The 22,859-nt window shown below is 51.7% G+C and overlaps 10 protein-coding genes across 10 annotated transcripts; 5 read left to right on the top strand and 5 right to left on the bottom strand.

The window, feature by feature from the left end:
* Nucleotides 1–236: 236 nt before the first annotated feature.
* GT037_007577 (glycoside hydrolase family 115 protein) lies at nt 237–3,408 on the bottom strand (the record flags this gene model as incomplete). Its single annotated transcript, XM_038932624.1, has 3 exons — nt 237–1,266; nt 1,319–2,843; nt 2,892–3,408. 3 exons carry the CDS (start codon nt 3,406–3,408, stop codon nt 237–239), a joined length of 3,072 nt encoding a protein of 1,023 aa, XP_038785112.1.
* A 974-nt stretch (nt 3,409–4,382) lies between these two features.
* GT037_007576 (uncharacterized protein) lies at nt 4,383–4,694 on the top strand (the record flags this gene model as incomplete). The annotated part of the gene is made up of 2 exons (XM_038932623.1): nt 4,383–4,429; nt 4,487–4,694. The coding sequence occupies 2 exons, from the start codon at nt 4,383–4,385 to the stop codon at nt 4,692–4,694; spliced, it is 255 nt and encodes an 84-aa protein (XP_038785111.1).
* A 376-nt stretch (nt 4,695–5,070) lies between these two features.
* On the bottom strand, nt 5,071–6,655 carry GT037_007575 (maintenance of telomere capping protein 1 protein; the record flags this gene model as incomplete). Its single annotated transcript, XM_038932622.1, has 2 exons — nt 5,071–6,002; nt 6,052–6,655. The coding sequence occupies 2 exons, from the start codon at nt 6,653–6,655 to the stop codon at nt 5,071–5,073; spliced, it is 1,536 nt and encodes a 511-aa protein (XP_038785110.1).
* A 514-nt stretch (nt 6,656–7,169) lies between these two features.
* On the top strand, nt 7,170–10,271 carry GT037_007574 (uncharacterized protein; the record flags this gene model as incomplete). The annotated part of the gene is made up of 2 exons (XM_038932621.1): nt 7,170–8,450; nt 8,496–10,271. The coding sequence occupies 2 exons, from the start codon at nt 7,170–7,172 to the stop codon at nt 10,269–10,271; spliced, it is 3,057 nt and encodes a 1,018-aa protein (XP_038785109.1).
* A 1,433-nt stretch (nt 10,272–11,704) lies between these two features.
* Nucleotides 11,705–13,089, bottom strand: GT037_007573 (uncharacterized protein; the record flags this gene model as incomplete). The annotated part of the gene is made up of 2 exons (XM_038932620.1): nt 11,705–12,822; nt 12,873–13,089. The coding sequence occupies 2 exons, from the start codon at nt 13,087–13,089 to the stop codon at nt 11,705–11,707; spliced, it is 1,335 nt and encodes a 444-aa protein (XP_038785108.1).
* Nucleotides 13,090–14,330: 1,241 nt separating this feature from the next.
* On the bottom strand, nt 14,331–16,209 carry GT037_007572 (uncharacterized protein; the record flags this gene model as incomplete). The annotated part of the gene is made up of 4 exons (XM_038932619.1): nt 14,331–14,414; nt 14,462–15,432; nt 15,497–16,019; nt 16,174–16,209. 4 exons carry the CDS (start codon nt 16,207–16,209, stop codon nt 14,331–14,333), a joined length of 1,614 nt encoding a protein of 537 aa, XP_038785107.1.
* A 945-nt stretch (nt 16,210–17,154) lies between these two features.
* On the top strand, nt 17,155–19,045 carry GT037_007571 (polyamine oxidase; the record flags this gene model as incomplete). The annotated part of the gene is made up of 5 exons (XM_038932618.1): nt 17,155–17,276; nt 17,324–17,354; nt 17,482–17,943; nt 18,001–18,079; nt 18,132–19,045. The coding sequence occupies 5 exons, from the start codon at nt 17,155–17,157 to the stop codon at nt 19,043–19,045; spliced, it is 1,608 nt and encodes a 535-aa protein (XP_038785106.1).
* Nucleotides 19,046–19,377: 332 nt separating this feature from the next.
* On the bottom strand, nt 19,378–19,812 carry GT037_007570 (dnase i-like protein; the record flags this gene model as incomplete). Its single annotated transcript, XM_038932617.1, has 1 exon — nt 19,378–19,812. The coding sequence occupies one exon, from the start codon at nt 19,810–19,812 to the stop codon at nt 19,378–19,380; it is 435 nt and encodes a 144-aa protein (XP_038785105.1).
* Nucleotides 19,813–20,749: 937 nt separating this feature from the next.
* GT037_007569 (uncharacterized protein) lies at nt 20,750–21,765 on the top strand (the record flags this gene model as incomplete). The annotated part of the gene is made up of 2 exons (XM_038932616.1): nt 20,750–21,601; nt 21,658–21,765. 2 exons carry the CDS (start codon nt 20,750–20,752, stop codon nt 21,763–21,765), a joined length of 960 nt encoding a protein of 319 aa, XP_038785104.1.
* Nucleotides 21,766–22,101: 336 nt separating this feature from the next.
* GT037_007568 (uncharacterized protein) lies at nt 22,102–22,623 on the top strand (the record flags this gene model as incomplete). The annotated part of the gene is made up of 1 exon (XM_038932615.1): nt 22,102–22,623. The coding sequence occupies one exon, from the start codon at nt 22,102–22,104 to the stop codon at nt 22,621–22,623; it is 522 nt and encodes a 173-aa protein (XP_038785103.1).
* Nucleotides 22,624–22,859: the final 236 nt, after the last annotated feature.

Here is a 22,859-nt window from a genome sequence, read left to right as displayed (position 1 = left end):
ATTGACGACATCCGGTAGACACGGGCATGGGGGCGTTCAGGGTTGCTTTTTTCCGGGAATGTAGCATAGCGACGCATTTACATGAGAATTTCACCTCTTAATCATCGCATGATAGGTGGATCTCTTCGAGCAGTAACCTTGGTTACTTTATCACAGCGCGAAGACTACTTTTGCGAGTGAATACATTACATTACTCAAATCTTCTATCATAGGTCAGCCCCTACCATCTTCAATACCTAATGCATGGTTGCGTTCCCACCACCAACACGATAGCTCTCAGGTGGACCGTTGTGGCTGTATACAACTCCACCCAGATCCAACACGACCTTCTGCAGGATGACGTTGGCCTCGACTAACCAAAGCTTCAAAGTGTGTTTCCCTGGAGCAAGCTCGCCATGGTTGGTAGTGTTATACCACGCACTGTCCGCAACGGCCTTGCCCCAGCCAACAGGGAAGTTGGGCTGAGGCTGGTCAATGACGAATTCGCGACGCGCTTCCGTCTTGTTGTCGACTTGTGCGATGTAGGCGAGGGGTACCTTAGGGTTGATGTTGTGGGTAGGTGTAAGGATAAGAGTGACATTGAGTCCCTTGGTGGATGTTGTAGGAGTGAAGGTGACGAAGTCATACTCTAGACTAGGGGCACTGGAGGAGTCTAGGCCTTCGGCGAGGTTATCTGTGAGCTTCACACCAGAAAGGGTGCGTCCGTACTTGGGCAGAACCTGGTAAGAATGGTCGGATGAACCAGGAGTAGTGCGCGTGTAGTGTTCTGCTTCAAAGGCGAGCTGGCCAGCTGACTCGACGAAGCCAGCGTTGAAGTCTTCTGGAATGGAGGTCTTGTTGACCATGACCATGACTTGTGGGTTGCCACCCTGAGTACCGTAGTCGGTCGAACTGGAGAAGTTCAGCTTACTTTGAGCACCGAATCCGTCTTCAACCTTGCTCCAATCGACGTCAACGTAAATGCGAATGTCCTCATCATTGGGCTGCATGGTTCCTTTGACTTGGGAGAGCGTGACGAAAGGATCGGCGCTGATGTTCCACGAGAATGGTCCAGTACCACGGTGAGAGATCTCAACCCATCGCTTCGGGGTGAAGGGAGTCATAGCCGGAAGAGTCAAAGAGGATGCACCATTGCCGTGCCACATGTCATCACCAGGAATGGTAGCGTTGGAACCTTCGACCGAGACACCCATATCGCCTGCTAGCGAACGCTCCTGAGTTTGCACCCAACGAAGGTCAGGAGTAGATTGGCGCATAGGTTGTTGCCTGTTATGATATCAGTATAAGAACAACTGACAGAAAATGTACTGAAGCTTACCAGTATCCTTGGTAGCCCAAATGGGTTTGGTCCATCATGTGGTCCCACTTGCCATTGAGCTGAGTGTGGTAGAGCCTTGTAAGGTTATGGTCCTTGTTCATGCCATCAATCACACGCTGCATCCATCTGTTCGCGCTATTGCGACCCATTTGCGCGTAAATGATATTCCTGGCGCCGGAGACCTGTACATCAACATGATTACCACCAGCAAGCACGCGATGGAGGATGATCTCGTAGAAAGCAGGTTGTTGTTCGGGAGAAAGTGCAGCGTTAACTTCGTTGGCTCGGTCTGCGAGAGCCTCCCACCGTGCAAGAATGTGATCAGCCTCCTCGTAGTTGAGTACACTAAAGGAAGAGGGCTCGACCCATTCAAACTTGCGCATGTTCGCGAGGAAACCATACTCATCCATGATTTCTGCGATGGTCTCAGCATGTTCTTCGCCGAAGTTGCGGGCAGCGAATCCAGCAAGCCACTCAGGCACAGACGACTCGTCGTAAGAGTCCATGTCGTAAGCGATATCGAACCAATGGCTGATGGCGATCTCAGCAGGCTTGATGTCACCAACATTGACGATCCAGATACGGTCAGCTTCGCGGTCCTTGGCCAACTTCATCTGCTCGTATGTTTTCTGAAGCTGGATGGTATCCTGCCACTTGAAGTTACGAGAGTCACCGACGTAATCAAAGTGGTAGTAGACACCAGCACCACCAGATCGCTTCTTCTCGTCGCCGACTGGGAGACGGCGAATGTTTTGCCAGTTGTCTTCGGTCCAGAGGAGGGTGACCCAGTCGGGAACCTGCATTCCAGCTTCAAAGTAATCCTGAACTTCCTTGTACAAGCACCACATCTGGGGTACTTCAGACGCATTTCCATGGATTTTGTTGAGAATGTCTTGCTGAGCATCAACAACAGCCTCAAGGACCGAGGTTTGAACATCAGCAGACATTGCTGTGTCATGATATCCGCGCATGCCTACTGTGACGACATTCTCATATGGCGCAGCGCGCTCGGCACCCTCGTAGAAGTAGTCGTAAAGAGTGGCGTTGTTGGTAGCCCAAGACCAGCCAGATTCAGCACCCTTGGCGACTTTGCTCCATTCCTGAGTGGCGCGGACCATGGGCTCGGTATGCGACGTTCCCATCACGATACCATACTCATCGGCCAGCGGCTGGTTGCGTGCGTCGTCCACGTTGAACATGCCGTTCCACATAGCCGGCCAGAGGTAGTTGGCCTTGGATCTGAGCAGTAGTTCGAAAACCTTGGAGTAAAATTGTGCTCCAAAAGGTGCGCCATATGGAGACAAAGGATACCGGTCATTCGCCCAACCGGTCAGGGCTGGTGCTTCGTCGTTGATGAAGAATCCTCGGTACTTCACGGATGGTGTCTTCTGGACTTTTGTCGTTTGAAGCAGGTAGATAGAATCGTGTTTCTTCGCTGGTACATCAGCGAACCAATGCCATGGGGAGACACCAATCTGCTCAGATACATCGTAGATACCATAGATGGCACCACGGCGATCGCTGCCTACGAAGAGTTAGCATTCGGCATCTATGATGGCCATTTTATACATACCAGCAATGACGAGCGCGTCACCAGTCATATTTCCAACACCATGTACCACAGTGCTAACATAGGATTCCCATTGACCTTCAACCCCGCTGACGTCAAGCTGTCCGCTTGATATCAAGTCATCGATCAGACCTGAGTTACCAATGGTACCCACAATGATAGTTCCTCCGGTAGCACTAGAAGCAGTACTGCCGCTAACGCTCCAATCATCGCTGATGCCAGTGACATTGAAGATCATCGAAGCATTGGCTGTTGCCGTTCCAGAAGCGGTGAGTGTTCCATTGGTACCGGTAACACGTCCGAAGTCGATGGCAAGGTCGTGAGCGGCGCGTAAAACACCAGGCCAATCTGCAGCATCAGCATGAATACTGACTGGTGAGCCACGAGAGGCAAGAAGAGTTCCATTGCCGGCTGAGGTTGTAACAGTGGGCTTGCGGAAGGCTTCAACAGCGGAAGCAGATCCAGCAAAGGCGACCGAGAGCGAAAGGGCGCCGACCACGGTGCGAGAGAGGAGCCCCATGATGCTTGGTCAGTAGTTGAGCAACGTCCTGAACAATGCCAGAAGGCTCGCGGAGATACCCTGCTTTTGAATGCTTCCCCAGACCATCGCCTCGTGATAGAGGCCCTTGCCCCCATAACCAAGATTCTCCACCAACCTATTCCTTTAATCAACTAGTAATGGTGCATATCGTAAACCACCTACCCGTCAAGTAGCTAGCAACTGCAAATCCAGGTACGCATGCAGTGCTGGCCAACGACGGCCCGATATGACAAACCCTAGTCGTTTACCCCAGCCGGGACCGGTTGTTCTGCATGGCTAAATTGAGGTGACGTACAGCAGCCAGTCGCGTTCTAGCTGCAAGACTTCTAGAAGAGCATTTAATGTGTCTTGGCGGTAAGTCTGGGTACACGTGCAGCATCCAAATCTCCGCATCCTTGCAGAACACATGGAAAGTCAGTGTAGGTGGAGATGCGTGATTGAGCGATGGTCGACAGGAATCCAGACATGCGGATGTCATGTCGCGGATGCTGAGACGACGGCGAAATTGTTCCGTGTAGCCTCATCGTCGCCCGACGCTGTCACCAGCATGTCAAGGCCTGAAGCTCTTCCAGGAGCGGAGATTTGCACCAAGGGCGAAGGCGGAGACTTGGAAAACGGGTCCTCGGCCTCAAGGAGAGTCTCCCCACGTTGGGTGAAAAGGCTAAATGCACTCCCCCGCAAAGGACCATGCCCATGTCAGCTAGCGCAGCGGCAACGCCAAGGATCGCGAAAAATGTTGGAAAGCGCGCCTTTGAATTATCCAAAGCAGCCGTCTTCGCCCTACACCGCAACCAAGTCCTAGTGGAGATCTCGCGGCTCGTACTATCGCTGTGATTAGTCTTCGGATCCCAATCACCCGAACAAGCTCTGTCCCGATCCGATTCGACGAGAATAGACTTTGCGCAAGCCTCCGCCCGCCTCTCTGCCCCACGCCTCACAACCTGACGTCCGCAATGGCTCAAGGTGCCGTCAAGAAGTCCAAGGCCGCTGCTCCGAAGAAGTAAGTCTAGCTCCGCGCTCGACCTCCCACGCGCTCCTGCTGACAACATGCTTCCAGACCAACCCAGCGAGTCCAACGCGGCGCCCGTGTCATTAAGCCCAAAAATGCTGCGATAATAAAGCAAAACAAGATTGTGCACAAGAGCAGCTCTGGGCTGATAGGACAGACCGAGAAGCTCCTTGCGCAAAAGGCCGGACATCTGGAAATGCTCAAGGGAGGAAAGAAGGACAAGAAGGAAGGTGGTGACAAGAAGAAGTCTGGTTGAAAAGTCGCCATGGCACCACCAAGTATTTGGCGAGGCGCAGAGACTTGTCGCCATGCAGATCCAAAAGCTCAGCATCAACAGCACGACTCGGACGTACAAGGGACTTTGCATGCGACAAACGTGGTCAGCAGTATGGAACCACGAGCCTGGTGTGATGCTATCGTGTAACCCAAGACAGGCCCCAAGTGGCTGCCTACGAAAACCGACGGCACAAGGTACACTTGGACATAATGTGGGAGTTGGAGCAAGCATACGGCGAACAAAGTCGTCTATTCGTAGGGCAAATGCTGAACTCAATCCTGTGAGTCTCCAAGTAGCATACCTAGCGCCTTGCCGTCACCAGAGAAATGAAAGGAACCGTATTCTCGTCGTGTTTTCAAATGATACCCGCTCGTGCAGCTTCGCCGCCTCCAGCATCGACGACTGCTTCCCTAGCCTTTCCTCTGCCTAGTCCTCCCTCTCCAACTCCCATCCGCCTTGCAACATAGCGCTGTGCAACGATGCCTACACTCAAGTTGATTGTCTCTTCCATCCACTCACTAACCCATTCTCTTGGATCCACGCCGCCGCTCTCGATAATCTCATAGATCTCTTGTGGTAGTTGCTGTTCCTCGCCCGCCGCCTCGGTGTTGGCAGGCGCATCTAGCCAGTCCACCCATTTTGACGGGAAAGACTGGCTGACAGACTTGAACGAGATGCCATGAATTGGATCATGGAGATAAATTGCAAACGCTACCTCTTCCTCGTCGTCCTTTGGCTCTTGAACTTCCGACTTCTCTTCCGACGACGATGTGGCGAAGAGGTCGTCTTGTGCGGGATAGCTGACGGCCTGAATTGCGATGAAAATGTCGCTACTCCGTACGGGGTTTGTCTCACTTAGGACTTCTGTAGCTTGTTTGGCAGCTTCTTCTACACCTCCCCTTGCACCGAAGAATTCATTCGCGTATGACTCGGCGCTGACTCTTGCGAGCTTGGTGCCCTCTACAAGCCCTTTGACTACTGAAAGATCGCGCTTGTCTGTGTGTCGCCACCATGGTCCGTCGTTCCAGCCTCCACCACCGCCTCGGTAGCCTTCCAACGATCCGCGCTGTGTTGACTCTGAGCCTCGCTGAATGACCATGAGGTCGCCCCCTTCTACTTGTGCCATGACTTGGGCAAAGGTCTGGTAAATGAGGGGGTCGAGCGAGGGGTATCCGATAAGGTCGTGTGTGATATGGATCTGGAGGCGTTCATGTTGTGAGATGGGCGGCGCGAGGGTATTCAGCAGGTTGGTGAAAGTAGGTACGGCACGCTTGCCAAGTTCGCCGCCTACGTTTTGTTAGACTGATATGTCACACAGGATGAAATGGAGTTGTACCAATGCCGCGAAGGGCCCCTACGTTCCCTCGTACTTGCTCTGCCCATCGTTGAGCCTCTTGGTTCTTCTGGATTTCCTGGTAAGCGGCCTCTGCTTGCTTCCTTGCAGTCTCAGCAGCTGCAGTGGCTGTGGATACGAGTCCTCCCCATCCGCCTCCCCACCAAGAACCCCCTGACTGCTTCTCCTCACGAGGCTCGGGTGCACGAGGTTTGACAGGCTCCTCTTCGGTTGGCGCAAAGCTCTGGTGGAAGGAACGGGTACTCTCGCCTGACTTTCTCGGTGGCGCAGGCCTGTTATCCTCGCTCGTGCGTGCCGAGCCAGCAGAAGAGGGAGTGGCCACGCCTGGGGCGCGGCGGGTGCTAGATGTAGTCGACGACGATGACACTTTGGGTGTGTTTGGTCGACTGACTTGGCGTGGGGCTGCTGGTTGAGACTTTCCAAGCTGCTCCAATTCCTCGAGGTCCTTTAGTGCGTCATCATCTTCCTGCTTCTGCATCTTCTGTCGTGGCGCGCGAGACCCTTTGGTATGCTTCGGCGGGGGTACGGGAGCCTCAGCCAACATCTCCAGCTCGGCGAGCTCCTCGTCGGCGGTTTTTGGCGGCATGATGGCCGAGAACTGGGTAGATTGGTCCTGAAGAATAGTCGCCCCAATGGCAAGTTACCCAGAAGGTGGAGATGCGTCTGTTGAGCGGATGTCACTACAATATCCAAGTCATGGCCGCATTGTTTGGACCATCTGACAGCTAGATGCCAGTCAATTTAGCGTCTCGCGGTCATTGGCCGCCCGAGCATGCGCCAAGCGCATCATGGTTCGGCTCGCTTTTGCTGAAGCAGCCACGCCCCGAGACAAAGATCATCACACGCCGATTCACTGACTATTCCATTTGACATTTCCTTTTCTTGATACTCTCTATCAACTGCTTGCCCGTGTTTGCGCACATTCATTGCTGGGGCGCAACGTTTCGTTCATCTTCTTTGCCTGCAGCTTTTGTCACCCTGAAGGCTTGCGATTCGCGCTACGCCTCCCTGGGCCCCTACATGGAGACATTGCCTCGCCAGGTACACACCAAAACTCAACACAACATTCATTACTCGCATTGGTTCACCCTACCATCCTGATGCCACGTCCAAGGGGTGCGGCTACGCGCGCAGCTCCACGTCGCAATTCCTACCAAGATGACACGCCTTCCCGGACTCGTGGGCGAGGAGCAAAACAAGCCCCATCAGAATCAGATGCGCCAGACACGGTTGCACCAAGGTTCAGTCCTACCAAGCTGAGTCCAACCATTACCAGAAAAACCACTCGTTCTGCCTCCAACATTTCTGGCAACTCCTTCGAAGCTGCACCTGAAATTTATGCCTCGTACGAGCATCCATTATTTATGGTCTTCGGCCTCTCTCCCGAGTTCTTCGATGGTCTCAAGAAGCATCACGGAAAACTTCCCAAAGAGCGCAAATCGCTCGTGGGATCTCTGATGGAGCGATCGCTTAGCCCAGAAGACGAATCTGACTCCGAAGAAGAGAGTGCGGAAGAAAGTGAAGTTGAAGTGCCTGTTGCACCTCAGCCAGCGCCAAGAGGCGGCCGTGGACGCGGTGGTCGAGGCTCACGTGGTGGACGCGGCCGAGGCAGTCGCGGCGGCAGAGGTAGCCGGGGTGGAAGGGGTGGGAGAGGAGGAATCACGAAAGCGACCGCATCCGCCTCAAAAGCTGCTCGTAATCCTGCTGCCATTTTTCCATTTACAGAAGATGATGATGATCAACCATCCAATCAGAGCACACCCAACGGCAATGCCAAGCAAACCATGCGACTACACAACCTTAACTCTGCGCAAAGTTCCGAGGATGAAAACGAAGAAGCAATTGAAGATGACGATAGCGAGGCTGAGTTTGATCGCATAGACGTCATACATAAACCATCAAGGACGCCACAAGGTTCTGCGCCACCTGGCCAGGACTCTTTCGACGACGACGCCCACACATCTGTCCTAGCGCCTGAGTCCAGATCTGAGCCTACGCCCAAGAGATCGGGCAAACTTGCGGTTCCCAAGATTGCTCTGCCGGACTCGGCTTCGCAGACGCCACGGGAATCCGCTTCAACACCTGCAGAGTCTGCGGTTCCAAAACTGCTGGATCCTGAAGAAGACGTCCTCTCCGAGTCGGATCTGCCCGATCCTTTTGTTGAAGATGCACCTTCTCCAATCGAGGCCGAGTGCGAAGATAGAGCAGACTACCTCTTGCAGAAGCGCTTCAAGCCGATGGCTGATGTACAAGCTGCTATTGCAGCTCTGACGAAGTTTCCGGCGGCGCAACGAAGTACTGAGAATTTATATGCACTGACGCAAAATGCGCAACAAATTCTCAAAGCGTGGCAAGATGAATACCTCATGTTAGATGCAAGAGTAAGTCACTGTCATTCCTCTACTCTCACCCACTAATAGTTCCAGACCGCACCTCACATGCATCCAGCCAAGAAAGCCTGTAATGGTGGGCGTATTCCTCTGGCCCCGGAGATTTTTGAAGACATGAAGGAGGCCGATCTATATGGCTATGTCTACGATCCGAAGAAGCCTCCAGGCTGCCAGGATCCTTGGGCACAGCGACCAGGTGCAGAGAAAGGTGGGCGGAGAGAGCTACGTACACGTCGCACACGTGACATGCTAGAATCAGCAGCTCCTAGCGAAGACGAAGGCGAAGAAGACGAAGAAGGTCGGCCATCAAAGCGGCAACGAAGGGCCACTCGCAAGTTCGATGGCACTGATACCGGGACTGGAGCCAATACCCCCAAGAAACACAACGGATGGGGCGGTGCACGCAAGAAGGGGGTCAGCCGATTTGCAAAACCAACCTCCGAGACACCAGAACCAGAAGGAAGAGGCACGAAGCGAGCACGAACAACGGCTAGTAATTTACTCCATCAACGCATCCAAGAGATGCGGGAAGAGTCGGTTATTGGCAGTTCCGGAGATGAGGAGTCCTCAGCAATGGATGTCGACGAATACACCGACGCAAACCCCAAGCGCGGACGTCCAGCTGGTAGTAAGAATGTAGCTCGGCGTAGCGACTATGGAGTGAAAAAGGGTCCACGAAAGAAGACGAGCGAATCCGGAACCCCGGTTCCTTCAGCACATGGTCTGAACGCTCCGCCGCCCGCGCTGAACTCAATGAGTGAAGGTCAAGGTCAGTTTACCATTGATGCCCAGCCTTTCCCGGATGGCATACCCTTGATGGCACCGAACTCTGCTGAGACGGTTTCCCAAGGCACATCACAGCACACCGCGCCACCTCAAGAGGTGCCGCTTGTGCATCCAAGTGAGTCTAGTACGCCTGATGCATATATGCTCACTGCACCGCTGAGCCAATACACGAATAACTATGTCGACGAGTCATCCCCGACTTCAGGTTCGAGACGAAAACCGCGTGTGAAGAGTGAGAAGCGAAGCCAGTCTATGACGATGTGGTGGGCTGAACGCAAGGCGAAGAAGCGTGAACAAGACGAAAAAGATGGAAAGCCTGCTAAGCCCACTCCCTCGCGCTCGAGTTCATCAAACCGGAGGGGTGCGCGGCAGTCTGGAGGCTCGGCAACTGGCGCGACGTCCCAACCACAGGCTTCAGAGTCGCAACAAGCATCTCCAATCCACCATCCTCAACATGCTCCTCCACAACACAGCCCTCATCATGCCCCTCCAGAAGCATACCTTCAGTACACTCAAGGTCCTCCTGGCCCACCGGGTCATTACATGTATGTCAGTGGGCCACCCCCACCGCCACCAGCGCACCACATGATGATGCAATATTCGCCACTTGCGGCGTTACCAACCGGCTCTTTCCCAAGTCCATATGCCCATCATCCGCCCCATCCTCATTCAAGTATTCCCCTTACTCAGCCTCCGAGCTCCGCGGGTGGACCATTTGGAGCTGGCCCCCGTCAGCTTGCTCCCGCACCCATGGGCATGCCCACATACCCTAGCCCGTACGGACCTCAAAGTCCAGCAGGTGGAAGGCCAAAGAGCAGTGGTCAGTCCTTACCGAGAACTACTGCTACAGGGCAGAATGGACAGCAGGTGCTGGCACCTGCTCCATCTCAGCAACAACCTCAACAGCCACAAGGGCAGCACTTCAGTCCGTATGCGCCGGTGAGCGCGGGAGGTGCTGCGGGTCGGGAGATGCCTTTCAAAGTCATGGTACCTGGGCCTACGCCAGAAAGGAGAGGAAGTCGTTAGAAACGGCTGTCTCTTGGTAATAAACAGGTTGTTGGAGCAGGCGATGAGAGTGATGATAGTATATACGTGCTTGATTGATTGATTACTTGTTTGGTTTGCTTTGCGGTGAGCAAAGCTGGGAATTTCTGTGCATGGTAATGAAAACAGGCTGTCAACGAGCCTTTGTATTATAGTAATCATACTGAAACTTTCACCTACACATATCCTGCGCCCAGTTCCTGCATGCATACAACAAGCTGATGCAAAATCTATTGACTTTTACAATCCATTCCCTACCTCTTCGATTGATAGTAGAACCGTGGGTTCCATCTCTATTCCGGCCGTGTGGTCTACCGTTGCAATGTTCTATTCGACCAGAGCTTATCTCAGTGACCATGTAGCTGGAGAAGCCTATACCACTAAGGCCTGGATTTACTAGACCCAACAATTGTTTGTTCAACGCACGCACATTCGTACCGTCTTAGATAATATGCTTACCAACATGCCCTACGGCTCACTGATGAATCTCTAAACCATCATCAGGCATATGTGAGCATACTTACGACCATTCACTAGTAGAAATCCCACCAATCTCAGCGCAATCTACACGAGTACCCAGTCTGACTGACCACACTTCCATCTGGACAATATGGGTCAAGAGCCTTCAGATGAGCTATAATTCTCTTCTCAACACAAAACTGGTGATCACCATCTCGGTGATAGGGAAATGAATCTAAGACACCCATTCAACTAGTCAGCGAGTACGAAGCAACTGTCGGGACAGGCTAGATCAAGTTTCAAGTGAATGCGCTAGATGAAGTGAAGAGAAAAGAGAGATACTTCACGTCACAAGAGGAACAGGTGTAGCACGTCAGATGAAAGTACATGTTGTAACTGAGACGATGAACAGTACGCTCATATCATGATATACGCATGATTAAATGGCAAGAACGCCAATCATGATATTGTGAGTATATTATCTCACTTTATCTGAAGCTTAAAACTTCGTAAAATTGATCCTATCCTACGGTCTCATATGGATGAACTACTTTCATATGTTATTTGACCTGATCACTGTCAGCACTCAGTTGCTCATGACCGTGAAACTCCTGACTCATATTTACCTAGAAACCCAGCCCTAGCGTCAGAAGAATATTTATGGGTGGCCGCGATGATACTTTGTCCAATCAGTTCGCCAGCAGCTTGAGCCCCTTACCACTCGGGACGCTCTGTTCGCAGGACGAGCCAGCCTTGGGAATCGTGTGAAAGAGGGCAGGGCGTGAGAGGGCATTCGCCGTACTTGTGCTTCAGAGAGCACCTCCAGCGTGCGCACTGAGTGTTGTTCTCGACGCAGTTGCGGCACTTGGCACCGTTGTCGCACGGCAGATTCTTGTTGTAACACTCAACGCACGAGATCACTAACTTGGGGAGTTTGCTGGTCCCAGAAGGTTTGACTACGTGCGCAGCGCCACGGAGAGACTCGCCATGGTTGGTGATCTTATCAAACGACTTTGGCTCTGGCTGAGTTGTGCCTCAATCATTTTGAGCTGGTTCCGCTGGCGATCGCAAGTACTGGTTTTCTCAATAAGCTTGCTCTTGATACCATCGATATCGGCTTGATTGCTCTTTGCCTGGGCGGCCTCAAGATCATCTTCTAACCCAGCGACCTTGAGCTGTTCAGCCATGACCTGGTAGCGTAGATCGGTTATGAGCTTCTCTCGCTGAGTCAGAGTGTCGGCTAGTTTGCGGGCTCGTTCGAGGTGATCAGCGGAGTTCGCCAGAGCGCGGGATGCCTCGTCCCGTTCGCGAGTCACCCGGTCGATGGTACGTTCACTCTCTTTCATTTTCTGCCTGAGGTTCTCCAGCTCGTGGTCTTTTGCGGAAAGAGCGTTCTCTGTCGTCTTCACATGTCCTTCCAACTCGTCAATCTCAAGCTGTTGGGTCTTGATCTTCATCTCTCTCTCAGACAATGATCGACCCATTGCTGCCTTCTGAGCCTTGTTAGCTTCGTTCTGGTATTTGAGTTTGCCGAGCCGCACGCTAATATCGTGATCAACGTCTCGAAGGACTGCGTTGTTTGTTTCGAGGGTCGAAAGTTGACTCTCTAGCTCCAGCTTCTGCTTCTTGATCGTGTTAAGCTCTTTGCCCAAGGACTCCCAGTTCTGCTTAGTCACCCGTACAACGGCTTCTTGATCGGATCGAAAGCCTGATGATGAGTACTGGAGCGATTCAGTGGGGGTGGGTGGATGGGTGGGTCCCACACCTGCCGGTAGCTCAAGGCCTGAGATGAGGAGCGGCTGCTTGCATAGTGGTGATGGTGAACGCCTACAACGATGATGATGGCATTTGCTATCGTCGTCGCTTTTGTAGCTGATAATTGCCTCGGCCAAAGCTTCTAAGTGTCTCATGTTCTCTGGACGGTACTCTGAGATCGGCCCGGAGGCGACAAGTGGTGGTGCCGCGAGCTCTTGTTCCTGGAGGAACGAAGCGACGGATTCGGTAGGCTGAAACGACCTTGCCAACGGAGAAAAAATGCTGGTGCCAGACTGGACACGACTGGCAAAACGAGGGCCTGTATGGCTTTAGCTAAAGGTCAGAACGATACGCTGTTAAAGCACCTACCATTGGGCGCGACAGTGAGCGGCTGCGGAGGTGGCGCAGGCGTCGAAATCGGTGTATACAGCTTCTTAGCCCTCATCATACTTGCAAGGTCGGAGAAGCTGTCACGATGAGTTGACTCTACGCCCTTGTTTGTAAGCGTCATCTTGCCGACGAGGCCGTTAGTAGTGCTCTTTAGAGAGGCACTGTCGCCGTCAAGGTCGATGAGATCGTGAATCATGGTTGTGTCACGAAGGAGGGAAAGAGACGATCTTGTGAGTGGACAGCTTTTATAATTGTGCCCGGTTGAGGTGAGAGAAATCGCAGTCACTGTAGCGCCAAACGTGAGATCAACTCTTGGGGGCAGGAGCGGTGGACGCGCGGCAACAACATACCGTCGAGCGAACCTAGATACTGGAACGTGAAGTCCATGCAGGAGCATGCAACACATGATGGGTGGAATAACGAGAATCAGAATCGTAGATGGTAGACGGAGGTGCAGGTAGTTTGAGAAGTCGTTCGCATGGGCAGAGCATGCCCTAGAGTATACGAGCTGTTTTGTCTTGTTAGTGTCTTGACTTGAACTACCTCGCATGCCTCCAGGCTATATGAAAGTCAGGTACGACTTACAAAGGATACGCATGGTATACTCCAAGTTGAGGTTTCTCTATAAAAATCCGACCGCATGCTTAGTAAACTTGTTCCTTGTGCTGATGGCTTCCTGGGGTCATGCCTGGGTATCAGTCTTCCTTTGGTTCATCACTCAGAGTTTAGTTCGATCCTCCAACAGGCTCCTTCTTCTTCGTATTCTTCTTAAGCGCGGTTCACTGTACAACCGTGTTCTTCAAACGAACGTATCGTGACTGCATAATCTCTAATTCCGTCAACGCTACTTCCCAGCAACTTCATCAGCTCTTTCCGGTGTTGTCAACAAGGTACACTGGACGGCAACTATAGATAGAATGAAGGCGGCTTCGACGATGACATCATGTAAGTCCAGTGAGAAGACAACGGTAGCGTCGTCATTAGTAGCGAACTATCCTACACATCCGTGTATATACCATGCACCATGCGGAAACTCAGACTGAAAACATCGCATATGGCTGTTCTAACCACGACAAGACGAGAGCATGATCGGTCTATGAACATGACTTGATAGTATGAACAGTGAAAGATTGCGGACGTGACAGCTGAAATGAATCACTGCGATAGCTCGACGATTTGCACAATTGTATTCCAGGCTCAACCTCAGAGCCATACTTACCATCTGCACATGCTTAAGCCTAAACCTGTGGCCAGTGTTTGAGATCTACTCTGACTACCAATCGCATCACAGATCGGAAATGGTACGAACGAATGACGAGGAACCGCCATATTTGACTTGTGCAGCAAAAATTCCGGAAGGCCATCAGGTGCGGATGAGATTCAAACACGCTGTCCTGATGGCAGTGATGTTCATAGGGTGTTCAAGAATCTTCTTGATCACCGGCCAAATCGCTTCAATTCCCATACTCTCAAAGGAGGATAGACAACTGCAGCCCATGCGAAACCGACAAAGTTGCCCATCTGATTACGTCAGTTACAAGTGGCTCAAGATCTCAGCTTTTACTTACATCGGCTCCGTAAGTTCCAACCTGCTTAGCGATTGGTCCAATGTACCAAACCTGAGCCATACACATGATTGCGCCGATCCAACCAATAACGAACGCTGTAAAAGCGGCGATACCGAGTGGTAGCTTTTTCTTCTGGTTCCAGACTTGCCAGTTGAAGCCGGTCTTGCGACGGAAGACCAAGTGCTCTTCCAGGATGACCGCGATCCAGACAGAGACCCAATAGCCCATGAGAGCTAGAAAGTTGGTGAAAATTTCAGCAAGATGTGCGCGTCCGGCTAATGCGCAGACCGTATAGATGACTACACCAACGGTATTCCAGATTACTCTTGGTACAGCACCCGCATAGCGTCCTAGTATCTGCGCATCAATCCCGGAAGAGTATGTAGGGACGATGAGGTTGGCGACAAGACCCAAGGCAACCACCACGCCGCAGAAGGAACCGAATGCGCCTAGCGGTTTGTACGCTTCGACTATGAGAGCACCTTGCGATATTCCATACGCTGCTTCCCAGTCCGTGTTGGTCAGCATACCGCATGCGAGGCCGATACCCAAGATGAAGGCGAAGGTAAAACTGCACATTAGGCCTAGCATGGTCATACCAAATATTTTGAATGACGATGCGTGTTCCGGGTAGTAGACGAAGTAGTCGGCTGCTCCGCCACCGTATGTGATAGCCGCGGCGAGCGTCAAGCCGAAGAAGCTGATGCGATTGCCAATAATAGTGTCTGGGTCTTCATCTCCGTGAGACTCCGAGGAGATGTTAAATTGCGGACCAGCAAGGCCAGCTAGGATGCAGAGCACAATCAGTTGCGGTAGCCAAGCCCAGCGCTCATAGTAGTGAAAGATCTGGTAGCCAAAGGTAGTGATAGCCCACGCGATGATGGCCACAATAATGATACCGACGACAACGGACATGGAATTGTCCGAGACAGCGGAAAGAATCTGTCCGGCGACTACACAGTCGATCATGCCTAAAGGTGCGTGTACCACGTCAATACATGTCTCACATGCAGCTGGTACAGGGACATGTCTTACCGTAGCCGAGCAGGACGATGATGTTGAGCAAGACAACGACCTTGGATGGCCACCAGCCCGTGATGTATCGTGAGAAGATCATAGTCCGATTTCCACCCTTTGGGCCAAACGTCGCGATGTAAGCCACCACTAGACAGCCAACGAATGCGCCGAAAACGCCGAGCAAACAAGCATCGAGGAAACCAAGGGCAAAGACAGCAGGACCGAGCATGCCCAGCGTGATGTTGTTCGCCGCAAGATTGACGCTGAACCACATGATAGCCACTTGGGAGTAGCCAAGCAGACGCAAGTCCTGTCGCTCCTCTGGCTCGACGCGTTCTATGCCACGCGCCTCAAGGTTGTACGCGACAAGCTGTCTCTCAAAGGACTTCCACATGTCCTGCCACTTGCTCTTTTGCGCCAGGTCTTCATTCTCAGTATCGCGTGCGCTGACAGGCAGTCGGGGCTCGTTGCTCGCATGCGGCGCAAATACAGATCTCATGTCATTAGGCGGGTTCGTGTTGGGTTCCATGACGACGGCGACCTACAGCCATTAGTAGCAGCCTCGGAGCGAGCGAAGCAAAGCATGAGTCCTTTCGCAGGCTTTAACCTGATCAAGTTCAGACCGTATATCTCAGATCGCCGCCAACAAAGACGTTGACGAGCGAACACCGGTCTCATGCGCTGTGCTATCTGACGTTACCTTGATCGGGCTTTCTGCTACTCGGATGCATCCTGGCTATATTACCGTACTTGTAAGGAGACAACGACGCGTTCTAGGAAATGAGAATTGGGTATGAAGAGGTGAATTGAGTGTCAATGGAAGCGAAGAGCGAAGGGGGACATGATCAAGAACCCCGCTATTGTGCCGTCCCGAAAAAAACTTGCGCCTTTCCCGTGTCTTGGAGCCCTCACGTAATTAGACCAGCTCAACTTGCTCACCATCTTTGAGTTGTAACCGAACGTTCGCGCATGCGCAACAGACACGCGTAGTGATGGTGATGGTACCATCGCAACCCTCCGAAGCCATAACTTCCTCCAGTTCACGCGGTGCAACTTCGGGTCCAGCCTCGCCGAGCTAACATCAGTACGTCAATGCTGCAACGACGCGTTATCTCTGACGGAGCTACAACTTCATCTTGCACCACGGCAGAAGCACTGCGGTGTCGCCGACGAGCACAGACGACCCATGGCGACGTCACCTTACGCATCCAGCAAGTACACGCGGCGCTCTTATCACCTCCGGCGTTTACCAATCATCTGGCTTGCTTCGGCGCTTGCCCGACCTTGCACACCATGCTCTTTCCATCCAGCTGCAGATTAGTCCTCTCTGTTCCTGCGTTTAGCATTTGGTATACCAATGCCCTACTTGGTTTTTCCACAGGCTATGACTCTATTAGGCAGGTCCGTATTTGCTTAGTGACGCATCAACATCGAATCATCGACATCCGCAAGATGCAACTCGCCGGTACTACTGCACCTCGAGTACAATTACCATCCCCGGTTCTTCTTGTGGAACTAATGCGGGGGAAGGTAACGGAGGCTAAACTAGACAGGACTACACTCGAGATATGTACCCTAGCAAGCACTATCGGATCAAGCAATAAGTACCTGTCGGGGTGCGTCAGTCTTGAAGAAGCTTTACGTTCATCCGAACCATTCTTTGGAGTTTATCCACCATGAGGCTGGCAAGAGCGTTACTCATGACCGCTGGTCTTGTGCCAAGACTAACCTTTGCTATGTTTGCAACTCTTGGGCGAGACAACAACAGCACGTGCAGGAAGACCACTGTCGCCATCATGTATGCTCTACTTATACAGTAGAGTCCAATTGGCTGACCGTGCGTAGAGGTGGCGGTGTTGCTGGTATCACAGCGGCAGTAAGTCTACATGAACATTTGTTCTGCACAGGAAGACGCCGGCAAGACTGAACAGCGGCCGGATGGATCGGCCCGTCCCACAATTACTTTAGACATGCTTCTTTATCCATATACTAACGATTTCCAGCAAGCACTTGCCAACCAGTCTGTTACTGACTTCCTGATTCTGGAGTATCAAGATCACATTGGTGGCCGCATGCGAAACACCAAATTTGGCTCTGATCCTAGCGGCAACCCTTACACCGTCGAGCTAGGCGCGAATTGGATTTCCGGATTAGGTGAAGATACCGTCGACGGCCCAGAAAACCCTGTCTGGACTTTCTCGAAACAAGTCAATCTCTCTAGCCCCAACTCTGACGCCTTCTCTATCGCGACCTATAATGAGACGGGTGCTGTAGATTACACGGATATACTAGATGAGTTTGAGGAGTACTGGAGTATCTTCGAACAAAGCGCTGGAACTATACTATCAGAAAACTTGCAAGACAGAAGTTTTCGCGCCGGCCTTTGGCAAAGCGGATGGAAACCGAAGGGCGACCCCGCACGCAAGGCTGTCGAGTACTATCTCTGGGACTGGGAGACTGCCCAAGTAAGAACTATTCAAGAGCAAACATCCCTTATACATGCTGATAGGTCCGCTCCATAGACACCAGAGGAGTCGAGCTTCGTTTACGGTATCACAGGATACAATCTGACTTACTACGCTTTCTCAGAGATTAGTAACTGTATGAAATTGAATTGTGGAAAACGATCTAGACTAACCCAAGCTTTCGACAGTCTGTACCGACCAACGCGGTTTCAATACGTGGCTCAAGCATCAAGCGTCCAAATTCCTAAAGCCCAACGATCCACGCCTCCTTCTCAACACTGTCGTCTCAAACATCACCTACTCAGATACTGGAGTACACATCACTACATCGGACGGCTCATGCGTAGAGGCTGACTACGCCATATCTACCGTCTCACTTGGTGTGCTACAAAACGACGCCATCACATTCGAGCCTAAACTCCCCGAGTGGAAGCAATCCGCCATCGCCACGTTCTCGTTCGGCACATATACCAAACTCTTCTTCCAATTCAACGAAACCTTCTGGCCAGATGACAAGCAGTTTTTCCTGTACGCCGATCCAACGACACGTGGATACTACACTGTTTGGCAGAGCTTATCAACAGAAGGCTTCTTACCAGACTCCAACATCATCTTTGCCACACTTGTCGACGAACAGTCTTATCGCGTCGAGGCACAAGACGACGAGACCACAAAGGCCGAAGGCATGGCCGTTCTCCGTAAAATGTTTCCCAATACCACTATCCCAGAACCGATTGCCTTCACCTACCCGCGTTGGTCGCAAACGCCATGGTCTTACGGATCCTACTCCAATTGGCCTGCCGGCACCACGCTCGAGATGCATCAAAATCTTCGCGCAAACCTAGGCAGACTATACTTTGCTGGCGAAGCAATGAGTGCGGAATACTTTGGCTTTCTTCACGGCGCGTGGTTTGAGGGCCAAGAGGTGGGAGAACGTATTGCAGGGCAGATTACTACAGAGTGTGTCAATCGTGGGAGTGGATGTGGATCGTATAACCGCTACGAGGTCTTGCATGGAACCACTGAGTTGTGGGAGGTCAATGCATTTAACGGAATGGGGACGAGTCCGTTCTTTCTTGCCAATACTGGGGAGGCAGAGTAGATGGGTGGCTGGGAGCAAACGCGGCCGCGTACGACATGGCGCTTTTGGAATCGTTTTGCTACACGTTAGGCGTATAATGACTCTTGGAGTCATCAATCAAGAGTGCAAGACGCTGGCAGCTCCATAATTCTTTCTTATCGCTTTTCTTCCTTCTCGTCTTCCGTTTTCAGCTCAAAGTCCGCCCAAATTGGCACATGATCACTTGGCTCCATGTCTTTTTCGCTGTCCATTGCTCCACAAGCCTTAACACATCCCTTCTCCCACGCCTTTCTCCCAGCGATAAAGTAGTCCACCCTATCACAACTACTTCCCCATTTCCGGCCTCGCGAAAATTACGTATACCGTCGCTCTTCTTCGTGCATCTTTCTCCAAACATCAACACCACCAAAACCATCATTCTTGCCCTTCCCATTACCATTCAGCAGCTTAGAATGGAAGTCCGCTCGATTGATAAAGTGTGCCTGTGGGAAGATACGTAACTTGGGATGTCCATCACGCTCATCAAGGGCAACATTCATATCGCCTGCCAACAACACATCCCATCCTTGTGTCTCCAGCTCCTTACATTCTCGCATTAGCAGAGTATGAAATTTGCGTTTCCTATCGTGCCGCGTGCCTATTCTGTCGCCGGTTGAGGGGTCAGAATAGGCGTTACCAGTTCCGTTCACAGCGCAGATGTTGAAAATTGCTAGTTTCGCTTCACTGGTCCTCGACTTGACTTCTACAATGTGGATGCGTCCTTCTTTATCCCAATCTACTGTTCGCATGGCGATATGATAAGTACCCATGAGATCGTGACGGACGATACTGCATACACCGTATATCTTGCCGTTACCTTTGGGTCCGCGCGCGTTAAATCTGTCGGTTGGGAGCGTAAAGTATGCATCATACAACGGGCCACGTTCATCGGCATATGCTAATTCTGTTGGCAAATAAGAGTTCAGGGCTGCTCTGACAGAATTTTGGGTCCGCTCGTCCGCAGATGCGATTTTTACTTCTTGCAGGAAGAGTATTGATGGCCATTGGTGTCGTTGTAGAAACGCCCTCAAAGACGCTGGTAGTAATGCGTGTTTTGGGGACCCATCCGTGGTGTCTATAGCTTTGGTGGGTTCGAAAAAGGATGTTATGGGCTTTTGCAAGAACGGAAGGATACCATTAATGTTCTACGAAAAGATACGTAGGAAGTTTGCGTTGTGTGGTGGAAGAGGTGCAGGAGTGTTTGCAGGCACTGTTTGCTGGGAAGCTGTCACAGTATCGGAGCTGGTCTTGCGTCGTTCCGCAGGCGGTGGACTGATATTGCGGTTCAGAGTGGAGTAGTGGCGGCACGCGGTATATGCCACAGCTATCGACGTTCGAGAACGCAGGATAGAATAGTCCTCACGATGGCGAATGACGTCATATTCTCTGGCCTGTCCGCACCGAGCTAAAGACGCACAAATGTAAGCCCAAAGCCTCCAGACTTGAGCAAGATGCAGGCATGTTCCATTGTACGCGATTGTACCCGACAACCGCGCATGCCCGTGGGCGGAGCGACGCGTCGGCCTGCTAGGATTGATTGGGCAGTGATCAGCCACATCATTCACTACCCCTCCAACTTGACAGCACGCTACAAACCTCTGCCACTTTTCAGCCACTCCTATCGTCAATCTTACCCTCGATCCTTCAATTCAACTCTTACCTTCAACCATCATATCTCAGCCCAACATGTCCTACAGACGCAAGAAGAGTCTCCTCATCGGCATCAACTATGTTGGTAGTAGCCACGAACTGAAGGGCTGCCATTCCGATGTAGACAACATGGCTGAATTCCTTTCTTATCGCGGCTACACTAACTCACACAAAGATCGTGTCATCTTGACTGATCGTCCTGAAGTACCATACGACTCACCCTACTTCCCTACAGGCCACAACCTCCTCGCAGCCATGGATTGGCTCGTCTCTGAACCTGGTTGCACGCTATTTCTGCACTACTCAGGCCACGGCGGACAAATTGCAGATGTAGATGGCAATAGGACCACGGGTATGGATGCTTCGATCGTTCCTGTGGATTTCGAACAGCGGGGTCAGATCTCCAGTACCATTCTCCATGAGCATCTTGTTACCTATATGGCCCGTGACTGCACTCTCTTCGTCGTCATGGACTGTTGCCACTCTGGTAGCGCACTCGAACTACCTTATGTCTATCGCTCCGATAGCGACGGGCAGATTAATTTGATGGACAACCTGAAAGCTGGGCTTAGGCTCGCCGACGAAGCTCGCGATATCATCTCCGGTGGCTTCTCCTATAGTAAAGTCGGCGAGGCGAAGGAGTTGCTTGCAGGTGCCAGCAGCTTCTTTAAGGGTCTGAAACATTTCGGAGAAGAAGAGGAGGAAGGCCTGGAAAGCGGAGAATTCGCGGGACAGTACGGGAGCGAACGGAAGATGGTCACAATGTTCTCTGGCTGTAGAGACGATCAAACGAGTGCGGATGCGCGCATCCAAGGAGAGCCGACAGGTGCAATGACATGGGCGTTCTTGGAAATGATGAAGAGCGATCAAAGTCCAAGTTATGCTGAGGTGAGTACTAAGCACAATGTTTTTGACCGATCATGGTTTGACTGACTGGCACACAGACACTCAAGTTCATAAGGAGAACGTTGGATGAAAGTGACTACAAACAGATTCCGCAGCTGAGTTCGGGATTGGATATTGATCTGGATGAGATGGCTTTGGTGCTTTGATCTCAGAATACAATCATGGGACAATGATTCTGCGTACGTAGACAATCAACTATAGAGGAAAACTCCAGGGCTCGAAGAAGCAGTTTTTCAACTGAGTGTCTTGTACATAGACCGAGGCCTTCTCATAGCAAACTTGGCAATTGACGCAGCTTGTATCACGCATGCACCGGTCAGTTCTTTCACAGCAACGACACAGTTTGCCAGTCTCTACAATATGGCAATAACACAGGGCCGAGAAGGAACAGGCAACCTTCCAATAAAGTCTCCCCGTTGTCTTTAACGTCACTTTAGTCACCCTCCCATCTGATCGTCCTAAAACAATATCAAATTTCAAGGATGGCTCAACCCATCGACCCGGTCCGTATGCGCATCTTCTCAGAACTCAATGTCCAATTGGCCCAGCACGACATCTCTAAAGATATCATGAACGAGACAGCCAAGCACCTCGCCTTCCTCTCACGCTACTACCTCAACGATCCCCACATCAATCCCCTCACCGTCAGCGTACCCATCGTCGACGTACCGGTCGTCAGCCCTGAAGGAGGAGTAAGTATGGCACACAAGATTGCTTTAGTCGTCCACGAGACCGCCTCGTCGTCTGCACCCGCATCTGCATCTGCATCAGCATCGTCCAGGCCGCGCATCCGTGTGCTGATCCAGACAATTGGTACCATGGGTCATCGGAAATGCCTAGTCAGTAACTTATGTGCCATCGCTGAGCGTGTTATCGGAGGGTTGTTAGATGGCGACGAGGATATGGTGGGCGCATGTGAAGTGAGCGGGAAAGGCAAAGAAAGGGGGAAGAAAGTGGGAAACAAGCCTGTGTGGGATGTCGTGGCTTGGGAAGATTATTGTTGAGATGCTAAGAAGCAAGGCAGAGGGCAGAAAGGAATAGAAAGGACTTTGAGATGTAAAGTTGATTGTTGCTTGGTTGTCCATAATCTTTCTAGCCAGTGGAGCTTGAAATGGTAGACGGATGATGAGAACTTCGCATCAAAATAACAGAGAAGAAAATCCAAAAGGTATCCTTAGCTAGAGCGACCCAAGCCATTTCCCATCACACCAAAACACCTGCCCGCTACCCGTCAGAAAGA

This window comes from Alternaria burnsii, assembly GCF_013036055.1.
Source record: "Alternaria burnsii strain CBS107.38 chromosome Unknown 715, whole genome shotgun sequence".
Lineage (NCBI taxonomy): Eukaryota > Fungi > Ascomycota > Dothideomycetes > Pleosporales > Pleosporaceae > Alternaria > Alternaria burnsii.
This window is presented reverse-complemented; position numbering and strand designations above follow the sequence as displayed.